We start from the raw sequence: 21,561 nt of genomic DNA, 5'->3' as shown, positions 1-21,561 counted from the left end.
ACAAGTAGGGGGAATGGGAGAGGGAGAAGCAGGCTTCCCGCGGAGCAGGGAGCCCGATGCGGGGCTCGATCCCAGGACCCTGAGATCATGACCTGAGCCGAAGGCAGACGCTTAACTGACTGAGCCACCCAGGCGCCCCAATGGTAGTTACTATCTTTACTTGGGGGTGAGGAGAAAGCAATGGAGAGATTTTTAAGAGGTGGTTCTGACAAGGGCGAAATTGTGTTTTCCAAAGCCTGTTTATGCAGGCAGCAGTAGGGGAAGGCAGCCAGACTCATCAACTGCTGCAATGCTTTGGGATATTTGCCTCTGTGTTTGCACTATTTCAAGGACCATTTCACCATCTTCAAGAGTCTGAGATTAAAAATGCAAAAGAATGGAGCACCTGGGTGGCTCAATAGGTTAAATGTCTGCCTTCAGCTCAGGTCGTGATCCCAGAGTCCTGGGATTGAGCCCCATGTCAGGCTCTCTGCTCAGTGGGGTCTGCTTCTCCCTCTCCCTCTGCCTCTTCCCCAGCTTGTGCACTCGCTCTCTCTCTCAAGTAAATACGTAAAATCTTTGGGAAAAAAAGCAAAAGAAAAAGGAGAGAAAAATTGGGACACCTGTGTGGCTCAGTTGGTTAAGTGTCTGCCTTCGGCTCAGGTCATGATCCTGGAGTCCTGGGATGGAATCCTGCATCGGGCTCCCCACTTCTCCCTCTACCTGCCGCTCCTGCTTGTGCTCGCTCTCTGACAAATAAAATCTTAAAAAAATAAAAAAGGAGAAACATTCTCAAGACGATTCCTCTGCATGGGAGTCTCTGTCTTCCAGCACCCTGCACTTATGTCCTTGAGCCAGGGATGCAGTCTCCAGGTTGGGCTGCACGTACCACCTCCCAAGTAGGTGACCCCACTGCCTTGCCACTTCTGTTATCTGTAACTCAACCGGCCCCTCCCCGCCTGTGAGCTCCAGCCAATCAGAAGGCGTGAGGCCAGCTGTGAGTGTGGCTGCAGCCGGAGCTGGGCAGAGCCAGGCATCAGAAGAGTCGACCAAGGGCGCCCAGGTGGCTCAGTCGGTTAAACGTCTGCCTTGGGCTCAGGTCATGGTCCCAGTGTCCTGGGATCAAGTCCCGCATCGGGCTCCTTGCTCAGTGGGGAGTCTGCTTCTCCCTCTCCACCTGCCACTGCCCGTGCTTGTGCTCTGTCAAATAAAATCCTAAAAAAAAAGAAGAGTTGACCAGTTTTACCTTATGTAACTGGGCAGCTGCAGGCCAGGTCCCTTGAAGAGTATTTGAAGGGAGAAGAATTACATGGCCTTCACATATTCAGTCAGGGCATTGAAGAGGATTTTACCGGCTCTGTGCAGCAACAAGTTCTGTGAAAGCAGCCCCACGACATGTTTATGCAGCTCCTACCGTGTATGTGAGGCACTGCGTTAGGTGCTTCAGGAGCCAGGAGAGCCCAGGGTGAGTAAAACAAAGTCCCTGACCTCAAGGAGCTTACATTACAGTGATGTACAAAGTAGTAGTAAATGCTGTAAAATAGAAAGTATCATAAGGGTGATGTAGAATGGGAGGGGATACAGCTTTAGGAAGGGTGATCTGGGAAGGCAAAGATTTGAGGGAACATGTAGAAACGTGGGAGAACATTCTGGGCCCTGGAAAGGGAGCATGCCTGGTCTGTTCAAGGAACTGCAAAAAGTCTGTAGGTAAGTTCTATCCAAATTGCTACTATCTCCTCCGTGAAAAGGGGGAAGACACTGGAAGTGTAAGATGTTATGACTCACCTATGACCAGTTGCTTAAAAAATTAGGAATTTTCTAGAACACTTCTCGAGCAAAGTCCCAGAAGGAACTGCAGAGATGAGGTCTCCATCACTGCAAGAGGGCAGGACACCACAGAGGATTCTTAGCTTCTTTCTGGGACAAGTCGGTGTGGTGTTAGAGAGCCATGTTTTCAGTCATTCTTTCACTAGTTGCCATTGGTTAGAGAGCTGAGGATGGAGTACTTATCATAGCCTAACCTCATGTACAGCTAGGAGGATGTGATAAAGGGCAAGACCTTTTTTACAGTAAATGAATGTACTTATACTCTCTCCCTTGTAGTCTCATTAGCAAGTCAAGCTCTTATTCCAAATAGGCTAATATCTGAAACATATTTTGACTTGACTTTATAACTCCTTTCTCCCCGCCTCTGCCAAATGAGAAATTAAGGTATGATTTAAAAATCATACCTAACATACTTGCTCAGCAACCCCACTTCACTTGGTATGACTCGGATCTGAGGAAGTCTTAGTGGTTTCCAAATACCAAATTCTGTCACGAGATAATTTGCGACCACTGAGTAAATTTTATTTAAGATTTATTTTCTTCCTTTAGAGAGAAAGAGTGAGAGTGAGCTCAAGGAGGGAGGGAGGGGCAGAGGGAGAGGGAGAGAAGCAGACTACCTGCTGAGCATGGAGCCCGATGCAGGGTTCAATCCCACGACCCCATGATCATGATCTGAGCCAAAACCAAGAGTCGGATGCTCAACCAACTGTGCCACCCAGGTGTTCCCCCACTGAATAAAGTTTCAAAGGTTCACTGCAGGCTCAGAAGGTCACCCAAAGGTGGAGTCTTATACATGTTCTGAGCACAGGACAGTCCTCAGAAAATGGTGAAACCTCATGACATTATAGGTAAAATTTTAACTTATTACCAAGCCATAAGAATAAAGTAACAGGGGTGCCTGATTGGCTCAGTTGGTAGAGCATGTGACTCTTGATCTTGGGGTTTGAATTTCAAGCCCCATGCTGGGTGCAGAGATTAAAAAAAATTTTTTTTTAAATATTTTATTTTGAGAGAGAAGGCGAACAGAGAGGCAGAGGGAGAAAGAGAATCTCAAGCATACTCCATGCTGAGCACGGAGCCCCACATGGGGCTTGATCTCACAACCCTGAGATCATGACCTGAGCCAAAATCAAGAGTTGGACACTTAACCAACTGAGCCACCCAGGTGCCCCTCTGTTTGTTTGTTTTTTTTTTAAGGATAACAGCCTTGAGAGTTATTTGAAAGGTTTTCAAAAAAAAAATTTATTTTCATAAATTAACACACATAACAGTGGGAATTTTAGAGTCACAAACTACCAAACAGAAAAGGAAATGCAGGGGCATCTTGTATGCCAATGTTACCAAAAATGTACAAATTTCACTGAACTATTGACCATGATAATATATAAACACTTCAGGCAGCTATTTACTGGCCCAGACCTGCCCAAGGAGATGCTGAGGTCTCTCGCCAAGAATTCAGATCCAATTCAGCACCAGGGAGGGGCTCATGAAGACACACAACGAACAAGCCATCAAATCTGAGTATATACTGTGCTAGATGGCGGGCTATATGGGGACCCTCACTTTATAATCAAATTAGCGTTTGCTGCTCAATTTGTGGTTAGATAATATAAAACTTTGATTTTCATAAAACTAAGCCTTCCTCCGAAGCCAGCTGTTTACATTAATGAGTGCAGTTGTGGTAAGGAGCTCTTCCCTTGCATGAATCCAGGAAAGGCTACTCCATACCTCTGGCCAATTATTTAGACTTTGGATACAGCCACCCACAACGTGGTGTTTAAAAGGTCCTTTCCATGATACCAGGGGAAAAGCTTCCCGAAACAAAACAAAAAACAAAACAAGGGAATTTAAGAAAGCACCAACTGCATACTCCTCCCTCAGGTGATGGGAGAAAAGTATCACTGACTAAAAGTTGGTCTTCCGTGGATCTTACCATACATGGTATTATGAGATGGAATCCCAGCCTGGGGACGGAGCGCTGGCTGTGCGTTCCATTAGGCTGCACCAAAGCCTTGGCTCTGCTGCCCCGGTCCCGCATCCTCTACATGCTCTCGGTCTGGTGGGCAGGGAGTGAGCCCTGGGGGAAGGGATCATGCCCAGAGGGTAGGATCTGGAATTTACCTCAGGTTGGCTCTGGTGCCCATGCAAAAGACCCTTTCAGGCAAAACTGTGACAAAGTGTCATGATTTTCACAGCTCTTGAAGGAGCGCTGAGTTTTGGGATTCACAGCATGAGTTTCTAAGCTCTTCAGGCTCCAAGTAAGGCAAACGCTACATGTCTTTCCACTGTACCTCCCTCAGCTGTAGCTCTTAGAGTAAGGTCACTAAGAAAAAGTGGACATAATTTGCTTGAATAGGTGATGAGGTAAATTTAAACTAATGGAGAAATAAAGCTGGAAAGGTGACCAAAAGAGAAGGGGAAAGTGGGTGGGGAGCAGATGAGGGGCAAATATAGCTATAAACTGAAAGATAAAAAAACAACAACCCACATTTGAAGTTTCAGTGAAAAGCTGATGGGCAGAACCCTGATTGGACCTGAGATTTCTCCTCTCTTTCCCATATTAAAAACACTAAACCTCTGGAGTTGAGTTATAGCTGAGTAAATTATAGTTAATTGTAAGTTCCCACCACTTGGGGTGGGAAGTCCCCATACTCAGAAACTGTACCAGCCCCCAGCAGCAGACCTCCAGTAGCTCTGGGCAGGTGGGGTGCCAGCGGCCGACTAACGCCTCCCATAGTGGGCAGCTTCCACAGGCTCCGAGGACCACAGAGCGTTGCAGCTGGCCAGGCCAATGACGACAATGGATGCTAAGACAGGTGTGGCTGAGCGCGGCTAGAACTTGATGTATCAACTTCAGGCAAGCAATTTCAAGTCTGCAATGGGGGCCCCTTCTTAACTTGGGAGCAGGGGAAGGCCCCTTAGTCAGGGGGCGGGCCAAGAATTTCAAGGATAGGCAGGGCCGCCTCAGAGCTGCTTCTCTCCCACATGGCCAGGACAAGGACAGAGCCCAGGCCTCCACCTCCTCCATGCCTCCAACGTTCCACATCACTGCTCCTGGCTCTTCCAAGTGCCATGCCTATAAAGGGCGAACTTGAAATTGTGTCTCTGTAACGGTGGTGATGCCACAGCTGTGCCCACTCAACCTCAGTCTGCCGGATGACACGGCTGCCGCACTGCTGACTCATCTACACTGGCAACGGAGCTGGCAAACAGGGCTCTGTTGAGTTGCTGGGAGTTTGCACGCTGTCCAGCAACACTCCCTAAAAATCTCTGTTGGAGGGTGCAATGGATTACTAATCCCACTCCTTTAGGCAAAAAGACAGAGAGAAGCATTTAGTGTCTAAGGACCCTGTCCCAGGAAGGGAGAGGTACTGAGGTGAAACACAGGTCGTGTCTACACAGTCTGGGCAAAGCGGATGTAGAACGACGGAATCTAGTTCACATCATTCAGAGCCAGTGTGGAAGTGTGGCTCTCTTCTAATGCTATTTGGCCATGACCTTAGAAGCCTCCTTGGGTCACCAGGTATGTATTTCACTTACTAAATGCTATGTCTGAGGCAGTGGGCCTAGAAGACAGATGTGGCACTTTTATTTTTTTTCTTGCTCATGTCAGTTCTTCTGCTCCAGTGCGGCATAGACTGTCAACCTGCAAAGGAAAGGCACATAGAGAACCCCCACCCCCGCCCCATCTCCCCACCCACTCACAAATGGGGAGACAAAGGAACCCTAGGAGACACACTCCAGGACGGCACCACTTGCTCTTCCCTAACAGACTGGCTTTGAAAATATCTCTGGAGTTCTGACAGTCTCCATGGGTGGATGCTTCCCAGCAGTGGCTCTTAGGAGAATGGGAAGAGGTGACCAGTGTCCTGAGGCTGGGTGTAGCATCTCACTTACCAGCCAAGGAATGTTAGTTCTCTGAACTTTTGTTTTGAGAGCAAGAGAGAAAAAAAGATAAAACACAAGGGAAGGAGGTCGGGGGAAGCAGGGCAAGGGCACACAGGAGTTAAGTGGAAAAGGAATGACACCTCTGGGCCTGGCTGATCCATACAGCATCCTTCTGCCCACAGACTCCCGCGGGCCCAGATGAAGGAACTCCGCTAACTCTGGCACTCCACAAAATTTCCAGGAAAATTTCCAATTTGACACAGGAGCCCCCCCAATAAGATGGTGTCCTCCGAGAGGGCTGGCGGTGGAATTTCATGATCCCACTGCAAGGATGCATCACTGGGCCTGAACCACGTCCTCACTCCCCACTTTTGGAGCAAGTTGCTCTGACAGCTGCGAACACTCTGGGCTGGACTTTATCACCGCCTCCTGAGCTGTTGTACCCAACTTTGTTATATGCTACCACTTCAGATAAAACCCATTAAGACCACACCCAACGTTCATATTTTTTAAATGGTTGGGAGGAAAACCTGCTCTTACTTCCATCATTAAAATAAACACATCAACTTAGTGAGCAAGAATGAGAACCCAGATGAAAAAGGACTCCCTCTAATGGTTACACTGAAGGTGGACATGGGGAAGGGGCTGCTTGAAACACATGTTGGGAAAATGTCTCTCCATTGTCCCATACTATGCACTGATATGCTGGGTCAAATGCCTGTCATATATTCTGAAGACGTGTATTGTCTTTCTCCTTGATGTCTTAAAAAATTTGTTTTAAAATCACATTTAAAGGCTCCAAACATGCAGCAATAATACAAAAAAAAAAAAAAAAAAAGGAAATAAAACAAATGAAAATAATCAACACCACAACATTAAAAAGTGCAACTTACTTCGAATGGGGCCTGGACGGGCTCCTCTGGCACTAGTGACCCACAGTCACAGAGGGGAGAAAATCATGGGAAGAAGCCACACACACACACACACACACACACACACACACACACACACATACACACAGTTCTGGGCAGACGGACTCAAAGGATTAGGAAACACAACAGCTCATCTTTCCTCAACTACTGAAATGAGCCGGTGAGACCACACAGGACAGGACGCCAGGTCCCCCTCCCTAGGCCACGTCTCTAAATAATCTTGGTCTAGCACCACCGTAAACAACGCAGAACTTTCACACAGACGTGCAAATGCTGTGAGTCCTTGGAATCCTAGTGTTACTGAACGTGTGCGGTGTCCTCCTCCTGAGGATGGTGAGTGAGGGGAGGAGGCCAGATGTCATTCAGGACCATTTCCAGGAGAAAGGGAGCATTCCTGAGGTTCAGTACTCAGCAGTAGAAGCAGAGGACCCTCCTTCACCATTTCCTAAAAAGGTTGCACCTCAAAATAGGTAAAAATCCATGGACTGCATTCTGAGTGGTTTGGGCGATAGGGCAAAATTAGGCAACCTCTTCCAAGGAGCCTGGAAAATCTAAAATCGAGACCCCCAAACCGAATTGCTTCTCAACAACCAGATGGTCACTCCTGCTCCTCCTCTTCCTTGGCAAAAAAGGTCTCCAATTCCATTAGTTTCTTTATCAACAGAGCATCCAGCTCTCGACTCTGCAGAGCTGCCTTCTGGGCCCTGGTAAAGCTGCCTGCCACCTTGACCTTACCACGAGCTCTCCTCTTTCGTGGGACGGTAAAATCCTGAAATTCTAGAACTCGTTTTCTCTTCTGTTGGCTGATTGAGATTAGCGTACCATTTCGTTCCTTGGGTTCCTCAAAGATGGTCTCCAAACACCTGAGGGCAGAGCACAAAAAAGACTCAACACCACACCGACTCACATGGCACATCTCCTGGGCCACCAACCGTTCTGGTCAACTGGGGCTTAAATGACTAATGACTACTTACTCAGCTGTTTCCTCTGGCCAGTATCTTTTTTTGTATGAAAAAAAAAAAATTTTATGGATATGTAATATGGGAACACAGAGTAAAAAAACTGCAACTGGACAAAAGGGTAAAGAATACAAGGCCAGCCCCTGTTGCCAACAGCAGCATATTTTTTGTGTATCCTTCCAAAAGTCATTCAATGCACAGACATGCATAAATAAGCATATATTATCAGAGATAGCCCTTTTGCATAAAGTACCAGAGAGTAAACATTTTAAAATTAATGAGCCACAGAGGACTCTATTACATATTCTTTTTTGTTTTTAAACAACCCTTTAAAAATGTAGAAACCATTCTTTGCTGACAGACTGTAACAAAAAAAGAAGGAAAGAAAAGAAAGGAAACAGGCCACTGGCTGAATTTGGCCTGTAGTCTGCTGACCCATGACATATAACCTCCACTTTGGTGTTTTTTTTTTTTTTTTTTTTAAAGATTTTATTTATTTTATTTGAGACAGAGAGAATGAGAGACAGAGAGCATGAGAGGGAGGAGGGTCAGAGGGAGAAGCAGACTCCCTGCCGAGCAGGGAGCCCGATGCGGGACTCGATCCTGGGACTCCAGGATCATGACCTGAGCCAAAGGCAGTTGCTTAACCAACTGAGCCACCCAGGCGCCCCGCCTCCACTTTGGTTTTTGCCTCTTACTCAAATGGTAGCAAATTACATACACTGTCCTATGCACTGTGCCTCTCTGACCTGTCAGTACTTATTTTTTTAAAACATTTTATTTATTTATTTGACGGAGAGAGAGAGAGCACAAGCAGAGGGAGCAGGAGAGGGAGAAGCAGGTTCCCCGTTGAGCAGGGACCCGGACGCGGGGCTTGATCCCAAAACCCTGGGATCATGACCTGAGCCGAAGGCAGACGCTTAACCGACTGAGCCACCCAGGCGCCCCCTGTCAATAACTTTTAAGATTATTCTAATTTGGTACATGGGTATCTGATGCATTCTTTTTTTTTCCTTTTAAAGATTTTTACTTATTTATTTGACAGAGAGAGACACAGCGAGAGAGGGAACTCAAGCAGGGGGAGTGGGAGAGGGAGAAGCAGGCTTCCCGCTGAGCAGGGAGCCCGATATGGGGCTCAATCCCAGCACCCTGGCATCATGACCTGAGCTGAAGGCAGATGCTTAACGACTGAGCCACCCAGGCGCCCCTCATTCTTTTTTTTCTAAAGATTTTATTTAATTATTTGAGAGAGAGAGAGGGATTGAGAGAACGAGTGGGAGGAGGGGCAGAGGGAGAAGCGGACTCCCTGTGAAGCAGGGAGCCCGACTCAGGACTCAATCCCGGGACTCTGGGATCATGACTCGAGCCAAAGGCAGATGCTTAACCAACTGAGCCACCCAGGTGTCCCATTCTTTTTTTTTTTTTTTTTTAATTTTTAAAGATTTTTATTTATTTATTTGAGACTGAGAGTGTGAGAGAGCACGAGTGGGGGGTAGGGGCAGAGGGTGAAGGAGAAGCAGACTCCCCACAGAACAGGGAGCCCGACACGGGACTCAATCCCAGGACCTTGGGATCATGACCTGAGCTGAAGGCAGACGCTTAACCGACTGAGCCACCCAGGCACTCCTGATTCATTCTTTTCAATGGCTATATAGTACATTCCATTATAAGGCTGGATTATAATTTAATCAGAACTCAATTAGTGGATATTTTCAGTTGTTTCCAATCCTTTCCTATTATTTAGCAATGCTGCAATGAATAATCTTGTACAAATGACTTAGAGCAAATGTTCACCTTACAGGATAAAATCCTGGAACTCTCCTGCTACAACCTGGACACAACAGGAATTTAATAAATGTTCCCTGACTTAAACTGAATTCAGACTTGAAGGTAGCCAATGAAATCCATTCTGTATTTGGGTTTGTAATCCTATCTGAAGATTGATGATTATTAGTCCTGAAGAAGAGAGCTGGCCTATTTGTTAAAAACACAAGTACAAACTGAAGTAAGACGTTTTCTGTACCTACCTCATTCAACACATGTTCCTGTCCCATCCTACCACCAACCCCAGTTCAAAAGCTGGGAAGTAAAAATATCAATTCATGTTATTTCCAATAACTGAACATAAAACCCTTTCTGAAGTGAAAGGATTGGAGATTTACATCGATCATTTCAGAAGCCCTCCCAGTCTATTAAGTCCTACTCATGTACCCACCTATTTGCAGGAGGAGACTTATAATTCTTATTGGTATAGATTTCTTCTAAACTAAACTCCTTTTTCTTCAACCTGAAAAGAGAACAAAATAAGTTTTGTTGTTTTTTTTTTTAAAGATTTTATTTATTTATTTGACAGAGAGAGACACAGTGAGAGAGGGAACACAAGGAGGGGGAGAAGGAGAGGGAGAAGCAGGCTTCCTGCCGAGCAGGGAGCCCAATGCGGGGCTCGATCCCAGGACCCTGGGATCATGACCTGAGCCGAAGGCAGACGCCTAACGACTGAGCCACCCAGGCGCCCCCAAAATAAGTTCTTCATGCTGTTCTCTCTTAAAGATTTTATTTATTTATGAGAGGAGAGAGAGTGCGAGATCATGAGCAGGGGGAGGGGGAGGAACAGAACCCCGCTGAGCAGGGAGCCTGATGCAGGACCCTGGGATCATGACCTGAGCTGAAGGCAGACTCTCAACCAACTGAGCCACCCAGACACCCCTCTCCACGCTCTCTTGAGAGAAAAGACTGCCTTCCCAACTCGATGGGCTTCTTTTCTTTCAGCCCTTCTGCAATGAGTTTTAGATGTGTCTCATGTGCACAACACATATTTCTAGGCTGCCAATTTTCAGCTTTATGAAATTTTGTCTATACTTGCTGGCAATGATATAACTGTATTTATATCTATTATCATATTTTACAGCTTCTTTTAATCCTACCTTTCCAATGTTTTTCTTCTCCTTGACTGACTCCTTACTTTCTATCCCCCCTTTCTGGCTTGGAAATTATACATTCCCCTTTTATTGGCTGGCAAGCATTTTAATAAGTATATTTAACTTGGAAACTGAAGTGCATCAATATTTTTACCCTTCTCCCAAACACAGGTCTCTGGAATTTTTAATCCCAATCAAACCCATCTCAATTTATATGTTACTCATGTTCTATTTTGTCTCCTTTTTTTAAATTTTGTAATTTATTTGGTGAAGAAACCAGGTCATTTGACCTGTGGCTTCCACAGTCTAGATTTTGATTACACCCACATAGTATCATTTAACCTATTCCTCTGACCCAAACATATGGGAAATACTACAGGTATTTCCTACAGATTGACAACTGAGATACAGAGGCATAATGAGATTTAGGTGTTTTGGTTTTTTTTTTTTTTTAAAGAATTTTATTATTTATTTGATAGAGAGAGAAAGAGAAAGAAAGCATGAGATAGGGGAGGGTCAGAGGGAGCAGACTCCCCACCAAGCAGGGAGCCCGATGCGGGACTCGATCCCGGGACTCCAGGATCATGACCTAAGCCGAAGGCAGTCGCTTAACCAACTGAGCCACCCAGATGCCCCCAGATTTAGGTGTTTTGATAGGAAGATTTTTAGATGGTGGTGTACCTTGTGGTACCTGTTGTTGACTTTTTTGTAATATTAATAGCCACTGAAAAATGTTGATTACATTTACTACTTCTTTAGGGTCATACACGGTAATAGTCTATCACTCCTCCAATCATTAGATAGAATTCTTCTTCTTTTTCTTTCTTTATTTAATTGAGAGAGAGAGAGAGACAGCAAGAAAGGGAACACAAGCAGGAGGAGTGGGAGAGGGAGAAGCAGGCTTCCCGCCGAGCAGGGAGCCTGATGCGGGGCTTGATTCCATGACCCTGGGATCATGACCTGAGCCGAAGGCAGTCGCTTAACCAACTGAGCCAGCCAGGTGCCCCCCAAATTTTATTTTTTTATTTTTATTTTTTTAGATTTTTTAAAAATTTATTTATTTGACAGAGAGAGAGACAGTGAGAGAGGGAACACAAGCAGGGAGAGTGGGAGAGGGAGAAGGAGGCTTCCTGCTGAGCAGGGAGCCTGACCTGGGGACTCGATCCCAGGACCCCAGGATCATGACCTGAACTGAAGGAAGATGCTTAACGAATGAGCCACCTAGGCGCCCCGCCAAATTTTATTTTTAAGTGATCTTTACACCCAACATGTGGCTTGAACTTACAACCCTGAGAACAAAAGTCACATACTCTACTGACAGCCAGCCAGGTGCCCCCCTGCCCCTCCCCCCACAAGTTTATTACTCTTAAAATGGCTACTCAGTTGCCCCAACAGCACTTTAGTCTTTCTTTTTACCATTGATTTGAGGGGACACCTTTGTCACATTCTAAATTTCCCTATGTATTTGTGTCTATTCCTGGACTTTCTACTTTAATTTACCAATCTGTATGCTTCTGCTCTGGCACTACACTGTTCTTATTTATTAAGACTTTACAATATAGTGTAATATCTCTTGGGATTAGTACCTCTCTTATTTCATTCCTTTTCTGAATTTTCCTGGCTATTCTTGCTTCTTTATTTTTCCATATGATTGCATTAAATACAACTTTTCCATTTATTCAAATCTCTCCTTAAAAGGAACAGCTCTTGGTCAAGTGAATTCTATTCAAATTTGTAGGGTATGCTGTCATGTACCAGTTATCAAATTATTGCTTTTTAGCTCAAAATGTACCCTTCAGTACCTACTCTTGTGAAAATGGAATCTTGGACTCTTAAGCATTTCTTCTTTATAGTTAAGTACGATGCTAAAAGCTTTGGCAGAAGTGGGCATTGGGGAACACTGTAGGAGGAAAAGAGTTTCTCTTCCTGGTTCTGGTAAACTTTTTTCCCTGTCATTGTGCATGTTTGTTGGGATGTCAAGGAGGGGGCATTTGGAGAGGGCTCAGCCCTAGTTGTGTGGACAGAGCATGCAGTCCCTTCAGTGCTCTGGCAACCCTAGCCTGGTGATCATGCCATATGCTTCCTGACACATATGTGACCTCCAGGCCATAAGTCTACACCCCAACTTCTTGAGGTCTGTTTCCTGTGGCCCTCCTGAAAGAAATACAACACAGTAGCACCCGCACTCTCCTTGCATGCCTGCCTGCCTCAGCTTGTCCGCACCCTGCAAAGTTGCTATTTCCTGAGTGCCTAGTTCTGGCCTTAGCAACCCAGAGCAAGCTAATGGGTTGCAACCATACCCTTTCCAACAAAGTCTAAATGCCAACCTAGGGAGGTGGCCCCTCTTCCAAGTTTGTCCTTCCTTGAGTATGTGCTCTCAGTCTTAGGGTCCCTCAGAATTCTCTGTACATCTTGTGGTTACTCTCCTATTATAGTTTAACATTTTATATTAAAGTTCCCCTATTTAAAATACTGTATAGTTTGTCTGACTGGACCGACAGACACGTGAACCCCCAAGAGGCTAGCTAAATAAGGTTGCTACTAAATACCAGTGGTATTCACACTAGTATACCAGAAGACATGCCACAGAGTACATGAATACCCAGTTTTAGTGGAATCAACCTCCTAATCTTTAATTTCCTAGAACTTCTGGTCATATGTTTGAGAAGTGTCCTTGAATGATCATGCAGAGTTCTCCATTCCCACAAATTCTTTCAGAATAGCACCTATCCATCCTGAATGCTATTTCAGTATATGAATCAAATCCCTGATCTTGCTAAGTCCCCTTCAGTAATTAATGAAAGCGCAGTAAACTTGTATGGGACTGGTCTTTCCCCATTACATATAGTTGATTAAGAGAGAAGTGGCTTTAGAAATAGGGTACTTTGGCTGGTGTCAGAATATTCAGATTTCAGATATGCTGCAGAATGGGTTTGTCAGAGTGACCCTGCCTCATTTATCTCCTGATTATCATCAAACAATGCCTCCTTCAGAAGGAGGCCCTACTTAGGAAAAAGAGCTTCAAATACCAACATAGCTTGTTCATGTATTTAACTATACCCAATGTTTCTTCCAAAACTATTCTCAATTCTCATTGACAGTCTGTTATCACTTCGAAAGAAAAGTTCCACTCAACAGTCAATTTTTCTTTTTTTAAAAAAATATAACCAAAATGTTTACTAGGACTATCAAACATTTGAAGATGAAGTATGTAAAACCCACAGACAAAAATTTTAAGTAATTTCCTTCAGTAAAGGAATAAACTTTTAAAAAAATCACATAAAGAAATATTTAATTCAATTATTTAATCTTCATCTTATTTTAGCTTATAAAATGTTATAACTTCTACCCCTGTTAACAGCAGCAAATATTACAGGATACTGCCATGCAAGTTGGTTTCATAATATATTTTTCTCCTACATTAAATATTGAAGCAATCCTAAGATTTACATAAATTAATAGGTTTATTTCTGATTTTTTACATGACTCTTAATTGTTCCTAAAAGTCCAATAACGTTGTTTGATTCATATATGCATACACATTTACTGAAGCAATATTATGCTTTCTACCATACTTCTCACTTCATAATTTATTATTCTAACTACACATTACATTGGTTTATTACAAATCCAGTAATGAGAAACAGCATTACCATGTTGTTTTAATAATGTGCTATTAAAATAAATTTTTATTTATATTTGTTACATGATTTTAATTTTGACTTATGGCTTTTACAAATTTACCTTATAAGATGTGTTCCATAATTTATTTCTCAATGGTTTGTATGATTTTCATAAGTGCGAATTAACACATTTACTTGAGTTGGAAAACAAAAGTTAGGAAGTAAGAATGATTTGGCTGATGGGCTTGAATGATAAAAGCTGCCTTTGCCAATTAAGTTATATGTCAAGGGGTGGGGGAATGTACAAAATGGGTGAAGGGGAGTGAGAGATTAGGGCTTTCCGTTATGGAATGAGTAGGTACAGCATAGGGAATATAGTCAACGGTATTATAAAAGCATTGTATGGTGACAAATGGTAGTTACACCTGTCGTGAGCACAGCATAATGTATAGTCTTGTTGAATCACGATATTGTACATGTGAAACTAATGTAACATTGTGTCAAGTATATTAAAAAAAAAAAAGTTGTATGTCAAAGCTTTTCCATAAATTTAATGCACTAAATCTACAACTTCAAGGTTTTTTGACAAAAGAGGATGTGAATAAAAGCATTTTATTATTAGGTATCTTAGGCTAAAGTTTGTTAAAAATCTTATTTTTTCAACCTTTTTCACTATATTGATTTAAATAAAGTATCTCTAAGTGAAAGACCAGCATACAAATTTTTGGGCATCTGACACTTACTGGTCAGATCTTTTTGGTGTGTTGCTCATACAATGAGATACTCACTGCTTCGATGCCTGGTAACAGAACCTATGTGAGTCAGCATTTTTCAATCCTTTGCTTTCAAAAAAAATTAGGTGGTAAATCATTAAATATAATTTGATGATAGATCACTGTGATTTTTTGGCATATTACTTGAAAGAAGTTCAAAGGACTGAATGTCATTACAATATTAAAACTCTCTCCACTCCCAACTACGTATTTATAATAAAAAGGTTTTTTTAGAACTTATATCTACATATAAATGCAAGACAGAATACATTTGATTCTGAATCCTATTTCTTTTTTTTTTTTTTTTTTAAATATTTATTTATTTGACACAGAGAGAGCACAAGCAGGGGGAGCGGCAAGCAGAGGGAGAAGCAGACTCCCCGCTGAGCAGGGAGCCCGATGCGGGACTCGATCCAGGGACTCCAGGATCATGACCTGAGCTGAAGGTAGACGCTTAACCGACGGAGCCACCCAGGCGCCCCTGAATCCTATTTCATTCTAAGAATAAGTACTATTCAACCTAGGATATCTGAAATATTAAAAAATTTCTCTTATAAAGACATATGGTAGGATGATCAATAAAAGAACTGTAATATAAAATATATTAAGACAAAAACCATGTGGGAAAAGTAGAACGTCAATTATGATCACAGTAATAATTATTGCATTTGTGTTGTGTGAAGCAATATAATAGGTACAGTACACATTTTTTTCCTCAAGTGGACTGTACAGCAGTCTTAAGTGTTGGGAATTCTTACTACACTTTACAGACACATTCTTGAAGCTCAGGAGGGTCCAATAACTTACCCTGGGGTTACTTAAGGGACTACTGTTAGGCTTCTATTTGCCAATGAGAAATGAAGGAGTGAAATCCACCACAAGTAAATGTAACTCTGGAGATCTTTTTTTTTTTAAATTGTATCTATTTATTTTTTTTTTAAGATTTTATTTATTTATTTGACAGAGAGAGACACAGCGAGAGAGGGAACACAAGCAGGGGGAGTGGGAGAGGGAGAAGCAGGCCTCCTGCAGAGCAGGGAGCCCGATGAGGGGCTCGATCCCAGGACCCTGGGATCATGACCTGAGCCGAAGGCAGACGCCTAACGACTGAGCCACCCAGGCGCCCCGAACTCTGGAGATCTTTTATAAAATGTTTGTATTTTCATAGTGTGTCTGGGTAATGTATAGTACATCAAATACATAATTTGGTAATCCTTTTTTTCTTTCCACTTCCCTTTTTAGGGTTAGCAATTATGTCTGTCATAAAAAATAAACCTTTAGAAACCAAGTTTTTAAAGGCCATGAGATAGAACATAGCATGCATCTGGCATTTTCTTAAAAAAAAAGAGAAAAAAAATTAAACTTCTTTCCCTCATGACATTAGGCCCCTTGTCAATTTTGCACCAGAATGTTGTGAGCTTGGGCTGTGGGTTTGGGTAAAAACTGTGTGAGAGAGAAACCACCTGAGCCATGTGACTGACACCATGGCCTAACACAGGTGTCTTAACCACTGAGCTTTGGCATCCTCACCTAAACCTGGGGGTGACAATGGTGCTGACCTCCCAGCACCACTAGGGGACGAACAGACTATGTACACAAAGGGACAGCATAATATCTGGCATACTGAGCTTGATAAAAATGATTAAGAATGCAGAACAATATCCCTGGCACATAAATCTCTGGTCATATTATCAATTAATTCTTTTGGATTAATTCCTAGAAGTATAATAAATAGCTCAGAGTATATGACCACTTAAAAGGTCATTATATTCTATCAAACAATTTTCCAAAAAATGTGAACCTATGTGTATTAGAGAAGGAGCTCACCTTTTGGGTCGAGGAAGGCCCATGGGGGTAAGATTAGGGTCTGGCTTAGGAATGGTTTTCCGGATACGAATCTGTGAGACTTTCTTTGGCCTCTTCTCTGGCTCAGCCTATTTTTAAAGATTAAGAAGAAAGATGGTCAAGTTAGAAGACATTTTAAATACATAAAGTCCTTTTTCTTGACACTCTAAGATTTTGCTTCCTCAGTTTACAGTTGACTCTAACTCATAGTTTATGACAAAGCTCTACTTACTCCTGCTGACAGTGTTCTCAGCAACCACTCCCTTTATATTGTTAGAAGAGAATCTACACATTCAGCTCAGATATTGAGATAAGCAATATGAAAGCCTGTTAACTGTTGGAGACAGAGAGAGACTGCAAAATGAAGAATACCATTGTTCACTCATCTTTGAATGCAAGCAGCTCTTTGGTCCAACTCTCTAAATACTGTTAAATGCTACTGTCAAGAAAAAAGTTTCTGGAAAACAATGCAGACTAAGAGATCCAGAGTAGCCTTCAGTGGCCAAGCAGAAAAACTCCTGCCCTGGTAATTTCCAGCAATCAGCTGAAGGTAACAGTGATAAGCAAAGACACGCAGGGGCCTGTGTGTACCCATCATGTGATCTTTGGTCCTCGATGGACACTTCCAGTATTGCCCTCGACTCTATCAGCACTTTACCTCTTTCTGTTCTGGAGGGCTGCTCTGTGGATGGGGGCATGCCGCTGCCACAGTATCCAGCTCATCAAATTCAGGGACTTGGAACTCGGAGGCTGAAAGCAAGAGCTTGCTGACAGCTGAGTCTGTTACCAAGCAAGACTTTGGTACCAAGGCAGGGAATGGAGGCTCTAGTCTAGCACCATGAAAAGAAAAACAGAGAAGGAAAATATGAGACGGGTTTCACTTTCTCCCTTGGCACATTCAACTTCTTAACAACATACTAAGGTTGAAGATCTTCCCTTTTTCCAGCAATGACGTTTCCAGCCAACCTGTTCTCTAGTTATTTCTGGACACAGCCTGTGTCTATATATTTAAAAAATTAAAAGGATGTGGTCCATCCATTTCATTGGTGTAGAGAAGTTTTATAAGGAAAAATGTAAAAAGGAAGAGACTTTTTGGAGGAAAAAGGCATTTAGTGAACTGAACAAATGAACTGTGCTCAATGAGATCGATCCCATCAAGGCAATGAAGCTGGCTCTATGACCAAGAGATAGCTTGAGAGGGAACTTGTGGTACAAAGAGCTGGCTAGTGATTTTGACTCTTTTTCAATAAATGGTACTGATTACACATCCTTAGTCACTACTTATGATAAAACGCATCTAAATCTCGGATCAGGTTTGGAAGGAAAACAGACGTCAGAATCATGCTATGCTCAACCCACACCATCTGCTAGCGCGCCCTCTCAGGTTCTGTGTTCACTTGCACATTCACTCTTCCTCTCTGTCTCTGTCTTTCTCTCTCTCTCTCTCTCTCTCTCACACACACACACACACACACACACACACACACACTGCAAGCCACAAGCCCTTATGTAGCAGGCGCTGCTGGAGGCTTACCTCATCTGACTGCCACTGGTATTATAAGTAGCTTCCATGCCTGGAAGAGGCACATACGGTAACATGGTGTGGCTGAAGTGAAGCAAAAGTACAAAAGCAACAGGTTAGGGCAGTGGAACAACAGGGAAGTTTTGATGCCACTGTGGGTACTCAAAGGTTTTGATGCTACTGATGGCACATGATATTATTCAATGGGGCCCTAGGAAGACAAGAAATGTCAGTCACTCAGAAAGAAGAAAAAGCCCCCCAGTCCTGAGCATTACATTTATGTGCCCACCACTGGAGTGGAGGCAGGCTGACGGAAGATTATTTTCTAACTTATATGGAAAGAAGGTAGAGAAAGGAATAAAGAGAGGACAGTAAGAGAAAGGAGGGGAACAAGAATGGCTTTGAGTCTTACAGCTTCTTTTGTTGAATATATATCTTAAAGATTTCAAAATATAATTCACAGATAAAAAAATCTTGTATTATTTTTTTTTAAGATTTTATTTATTTATTTGACAGAGAGACACAGTGCGAGAGAGGGAACACAAGCAGGGGGAGTGGGAGAGGGAGAAGCAGGCTTCCCGCCGAGCAGGGAGCCCGATGCGGGGCTCGATCCCAGGATCCCGGGATCATGACCTGAGCTGAAGGCAGACGGTAAATGACTGAGCCACCCTGGTGCCCCACAAATCTTGTATTATTCATCTCTTTATTAATGCCATTAAAATAAAGCCTAACTTCTATATCCTTAAAGAAGATTATGAAGAAACCTTATTTTCTTTAAAGCCAAGTTGCACATAAAACATGGTTATGTAGAAGAAAACCATTAATAGAGTTAACTCCTTTGTAATTAAGCTTTTATTTGTATAGATGAAGCAATGGTATTCATCACTTATAGATACATCAATAAATGAAGGTGGAGAGCTTTTTAATGCCTCTCAAAGTAAAACCTGTATCAGTTTCTACCAAATTTGGAACACAGTACAGGTTTAATCAATGAGCGGTTTGTATGATGACCATAAAAACAATCCATCTCCTCTTAGAAGTAGTAGATTTGCTCAATGTCTAGAAAACAAAGACAATTCAGATTTTTAGAAGGTTTAGCACTAACTACTTCAGGATTCCCTGACAGGTACTGATAAAAGGAAAGAGGCAGGGTGTATACTGGAGAAGGAGCTGACCAAATCAGAAATCAGAAGACCCTGCATCTAGGTCTAGCTCAGCTGAAACACTAACCTGATCTGGGTTAGAAAAAACCATGTGCCTCAAGCTCTTCATCTATAAAAACAGCAAAAAAGAAGCCCATTCAACTTTCATTAGAGAGTGCTGAAGGTTCAAATAAGAAAATCCTTTGAGGGTGCCTGGCTGCCTCAGTCAGACGAGCAGGCAGCTCTTGATCTTAGGGTCATGAGTTCAAGCCCCACATTGGGTGTAGATTAAATAAATAAAACTTAAAAAAAAAATCCTATGGGGCGCCTGGGTGGCTCAGTTGGTTGAGCGTCTGACTTTGGCTCGGGTCATGATCCCAGGGTCCTGGGATCGAGCCCCACATCAGGCTCCATGCTCAGCGGAGAGCCTGCTACTCTCTCTCCCTCTGCTGCTCCCCTTGCTTGTGCACTTCCTCTCTTTCTCTCTCTGTAAAAAAAAAAAAAAAAAAAAAATCCAATAGAAACATAATTTAATATTTGTTAAGTCCTTCTTTATTGGGTTACTCAATTTATCATGCTTAATATTTCTAAGTGTGTTTAGAAAAACAGCAAACTTCCAAACTTAAAGTCAAGGCATATGATAACGCACTTCTAGAGCCAAGAAGGAAAAGTCCCTAGAAACACCCCCCACCCCAACATTCCACTTGAATTAAATTAAAATAAAAAGAATAAAATAAAATGCTAGACATAGGAAGGAAGGCAGAGAAAAAATATTCCATGCCAGGAAACAGAAAAGTCAGGAGGGAAAAGAGTTCTGGATGAAGAAAAAGGGCCAAAGGCCGCACGTCTTCACAGGGTGCAACAAAGAACTGGCCTATATTCGAACCTCAGGCATGAACACAGCATAGAGAAGGTAAGACAATTTAAAGCTGCATGTCAGACACTGAGCAGAGCGTGGTTATGCAGTTCTAGAGGTATACTGACAAACCAAAGTAAAAGCAGTATACTATGATTTAAAGCAATGTGAGTCGGGGGCGCCTAGGTGGCTCAGTCAGTTAAACGTCTGCCTTCGGCTCTGGTCATGATCTCAGGGAGGGTCCTGGGATCGAGCCCCGCGTCAGGCTCCCTGCTCAGTGGAGCATCTGCTTCTTCCTCTCCCTCTGCACACCTCCTGCTGTGCTCTCTCTCGCTATCTTTCTCTTAAACAAATAAATAAAATCTTTGAAAAAAATAAAACAATTTGATTCATTCCAATGTATTTTTTGTGACTACACTGTAAGAACATTTTTCTATTAACTACAGGACAAGTACTTCGAAGATCATTCATCTCTCAATTTCCATCAGCCACATTCAGGTTCTGCGGTGTCTTTCTGAAACCCTTTGATTTAGTTAGTTTTCTGCTAAGATGGTCAGGGAACTTTGTAATATGCACCAGACAGCGTTTTAGTGACACAGAATGATTCTGCATAAGAGACTGCACAGACACATGAAGAACAAGGCCTCTCCCTAATTTTACGGCTTTGCTGGTGTTGAATTTTTAAACTATAACAATGATGAGGGCCAATTAAAAAAAATTTCAGTTTCTGTTTATTTGAGGGATTACAAATAGGAGGATTTATTATGTCTGAGACAGATCCTTAGGATATAACTGTCTAATTCTTTCTCCTCTTATTTCCAATAAGGAGGTAAAATGAGGGGCACCTGGGTGGCTCAGTTAAGCATCCAACTCTCAATTTCAGCTCAGGTCATGATCTCAGGGTTGTGGGATTGAGCCCTGTGTAGGGCACTGCACTCAGCAGGGAGTCTGCTGAGATTTTTCTCTATCATCCTCTTGCCCCCCCCCCCTCTAACATAAATAAATGAAAACTTAAAAAAAAAAAAAGGTAAAATGATATTGGTGAAATTATTTTCAACTATTCTAAGTGGTCAAACCACTCTTCTCTAGCTCACTTAAAATTCTATAAATTGTACAACTATAGTATGTAAATGTCAATCTTTGAAGCCTCTCTGCTCCAGAGAGAAATCCAAAGGTTCATGAACTAGATTTGGTGATACCTACATAATTAGTTTATTTACTTAAGAAGTACTTATTCTGGGGGTGCCTAGGTGGCTCAGTCGGTTAAGTGTCTGCCTTCGGCTCAGTTCATGATCCT

General features: G+C 42.8%; 1 protein-coding gene across 11 annotated transcripts in view; it reads right to left on the bottom strand.

Moving 5' to 3' along the window:
* Nucleotides 1–3,032: 3,032 nt before the first annotated feature.
* The window catches only part of PRR14L (proline rich 14 like), a 56,048-nt gene continuing 37,519 nt past the window's right edge, over nt 3,033–21,561 (bottom strand). For 10 of the 11 annotated variants that reach the window (XM_081801759.1, XM_081801755.1, XM_081801761.1 and 7 more), the window contains 5 exons: nt 18,279–18,350; nt 17,403–17,574; nt 16,727–16,833; nt 9,801–9,872; nt 3,033–7,489 (listed from right to left, as the gene is read on the bottom strand). In XM_081801759.1, the coding sequence (XP_081657885.1) occupies nt 7,225–7,489; nt 9,801–9,872; nt 16,727–16,833; nt 17,403–17,574; nt 18,279–18,350 (688 nt within the window). In that variant the 3' untranslated portion in view covers nt 3,033–7,224. The remainder of the gene's footprint in view (nt 7,490–9,800; nt 9,873–16,726; nt 16,834–17,402; nt 17,575–18,278; nt 18,351–21,561) is intronic. The other variant, XM_081801762.1, reaches the window with a different exon arrangement.

This window comes from Leptonychotes weddellii, chromosome 13 (genome assembly GCF_054177405.1).
Source record: "Leptonychotes weddellii isolate Sample4059 chromosome 13, ASM5417740v2, whole genome shotgun sequence".
NCBI lineage: Eukaryota > Metazoa > Chordata > Mammalia > Carnivora > Phocidae > Leptonychotes > Leptonychotes weddellii.
The sequence above is the reverse complement of the archived record's forward strand: the minus strand, read 5'-3'. Positions and strand labels throughout refer to the sequence as shown.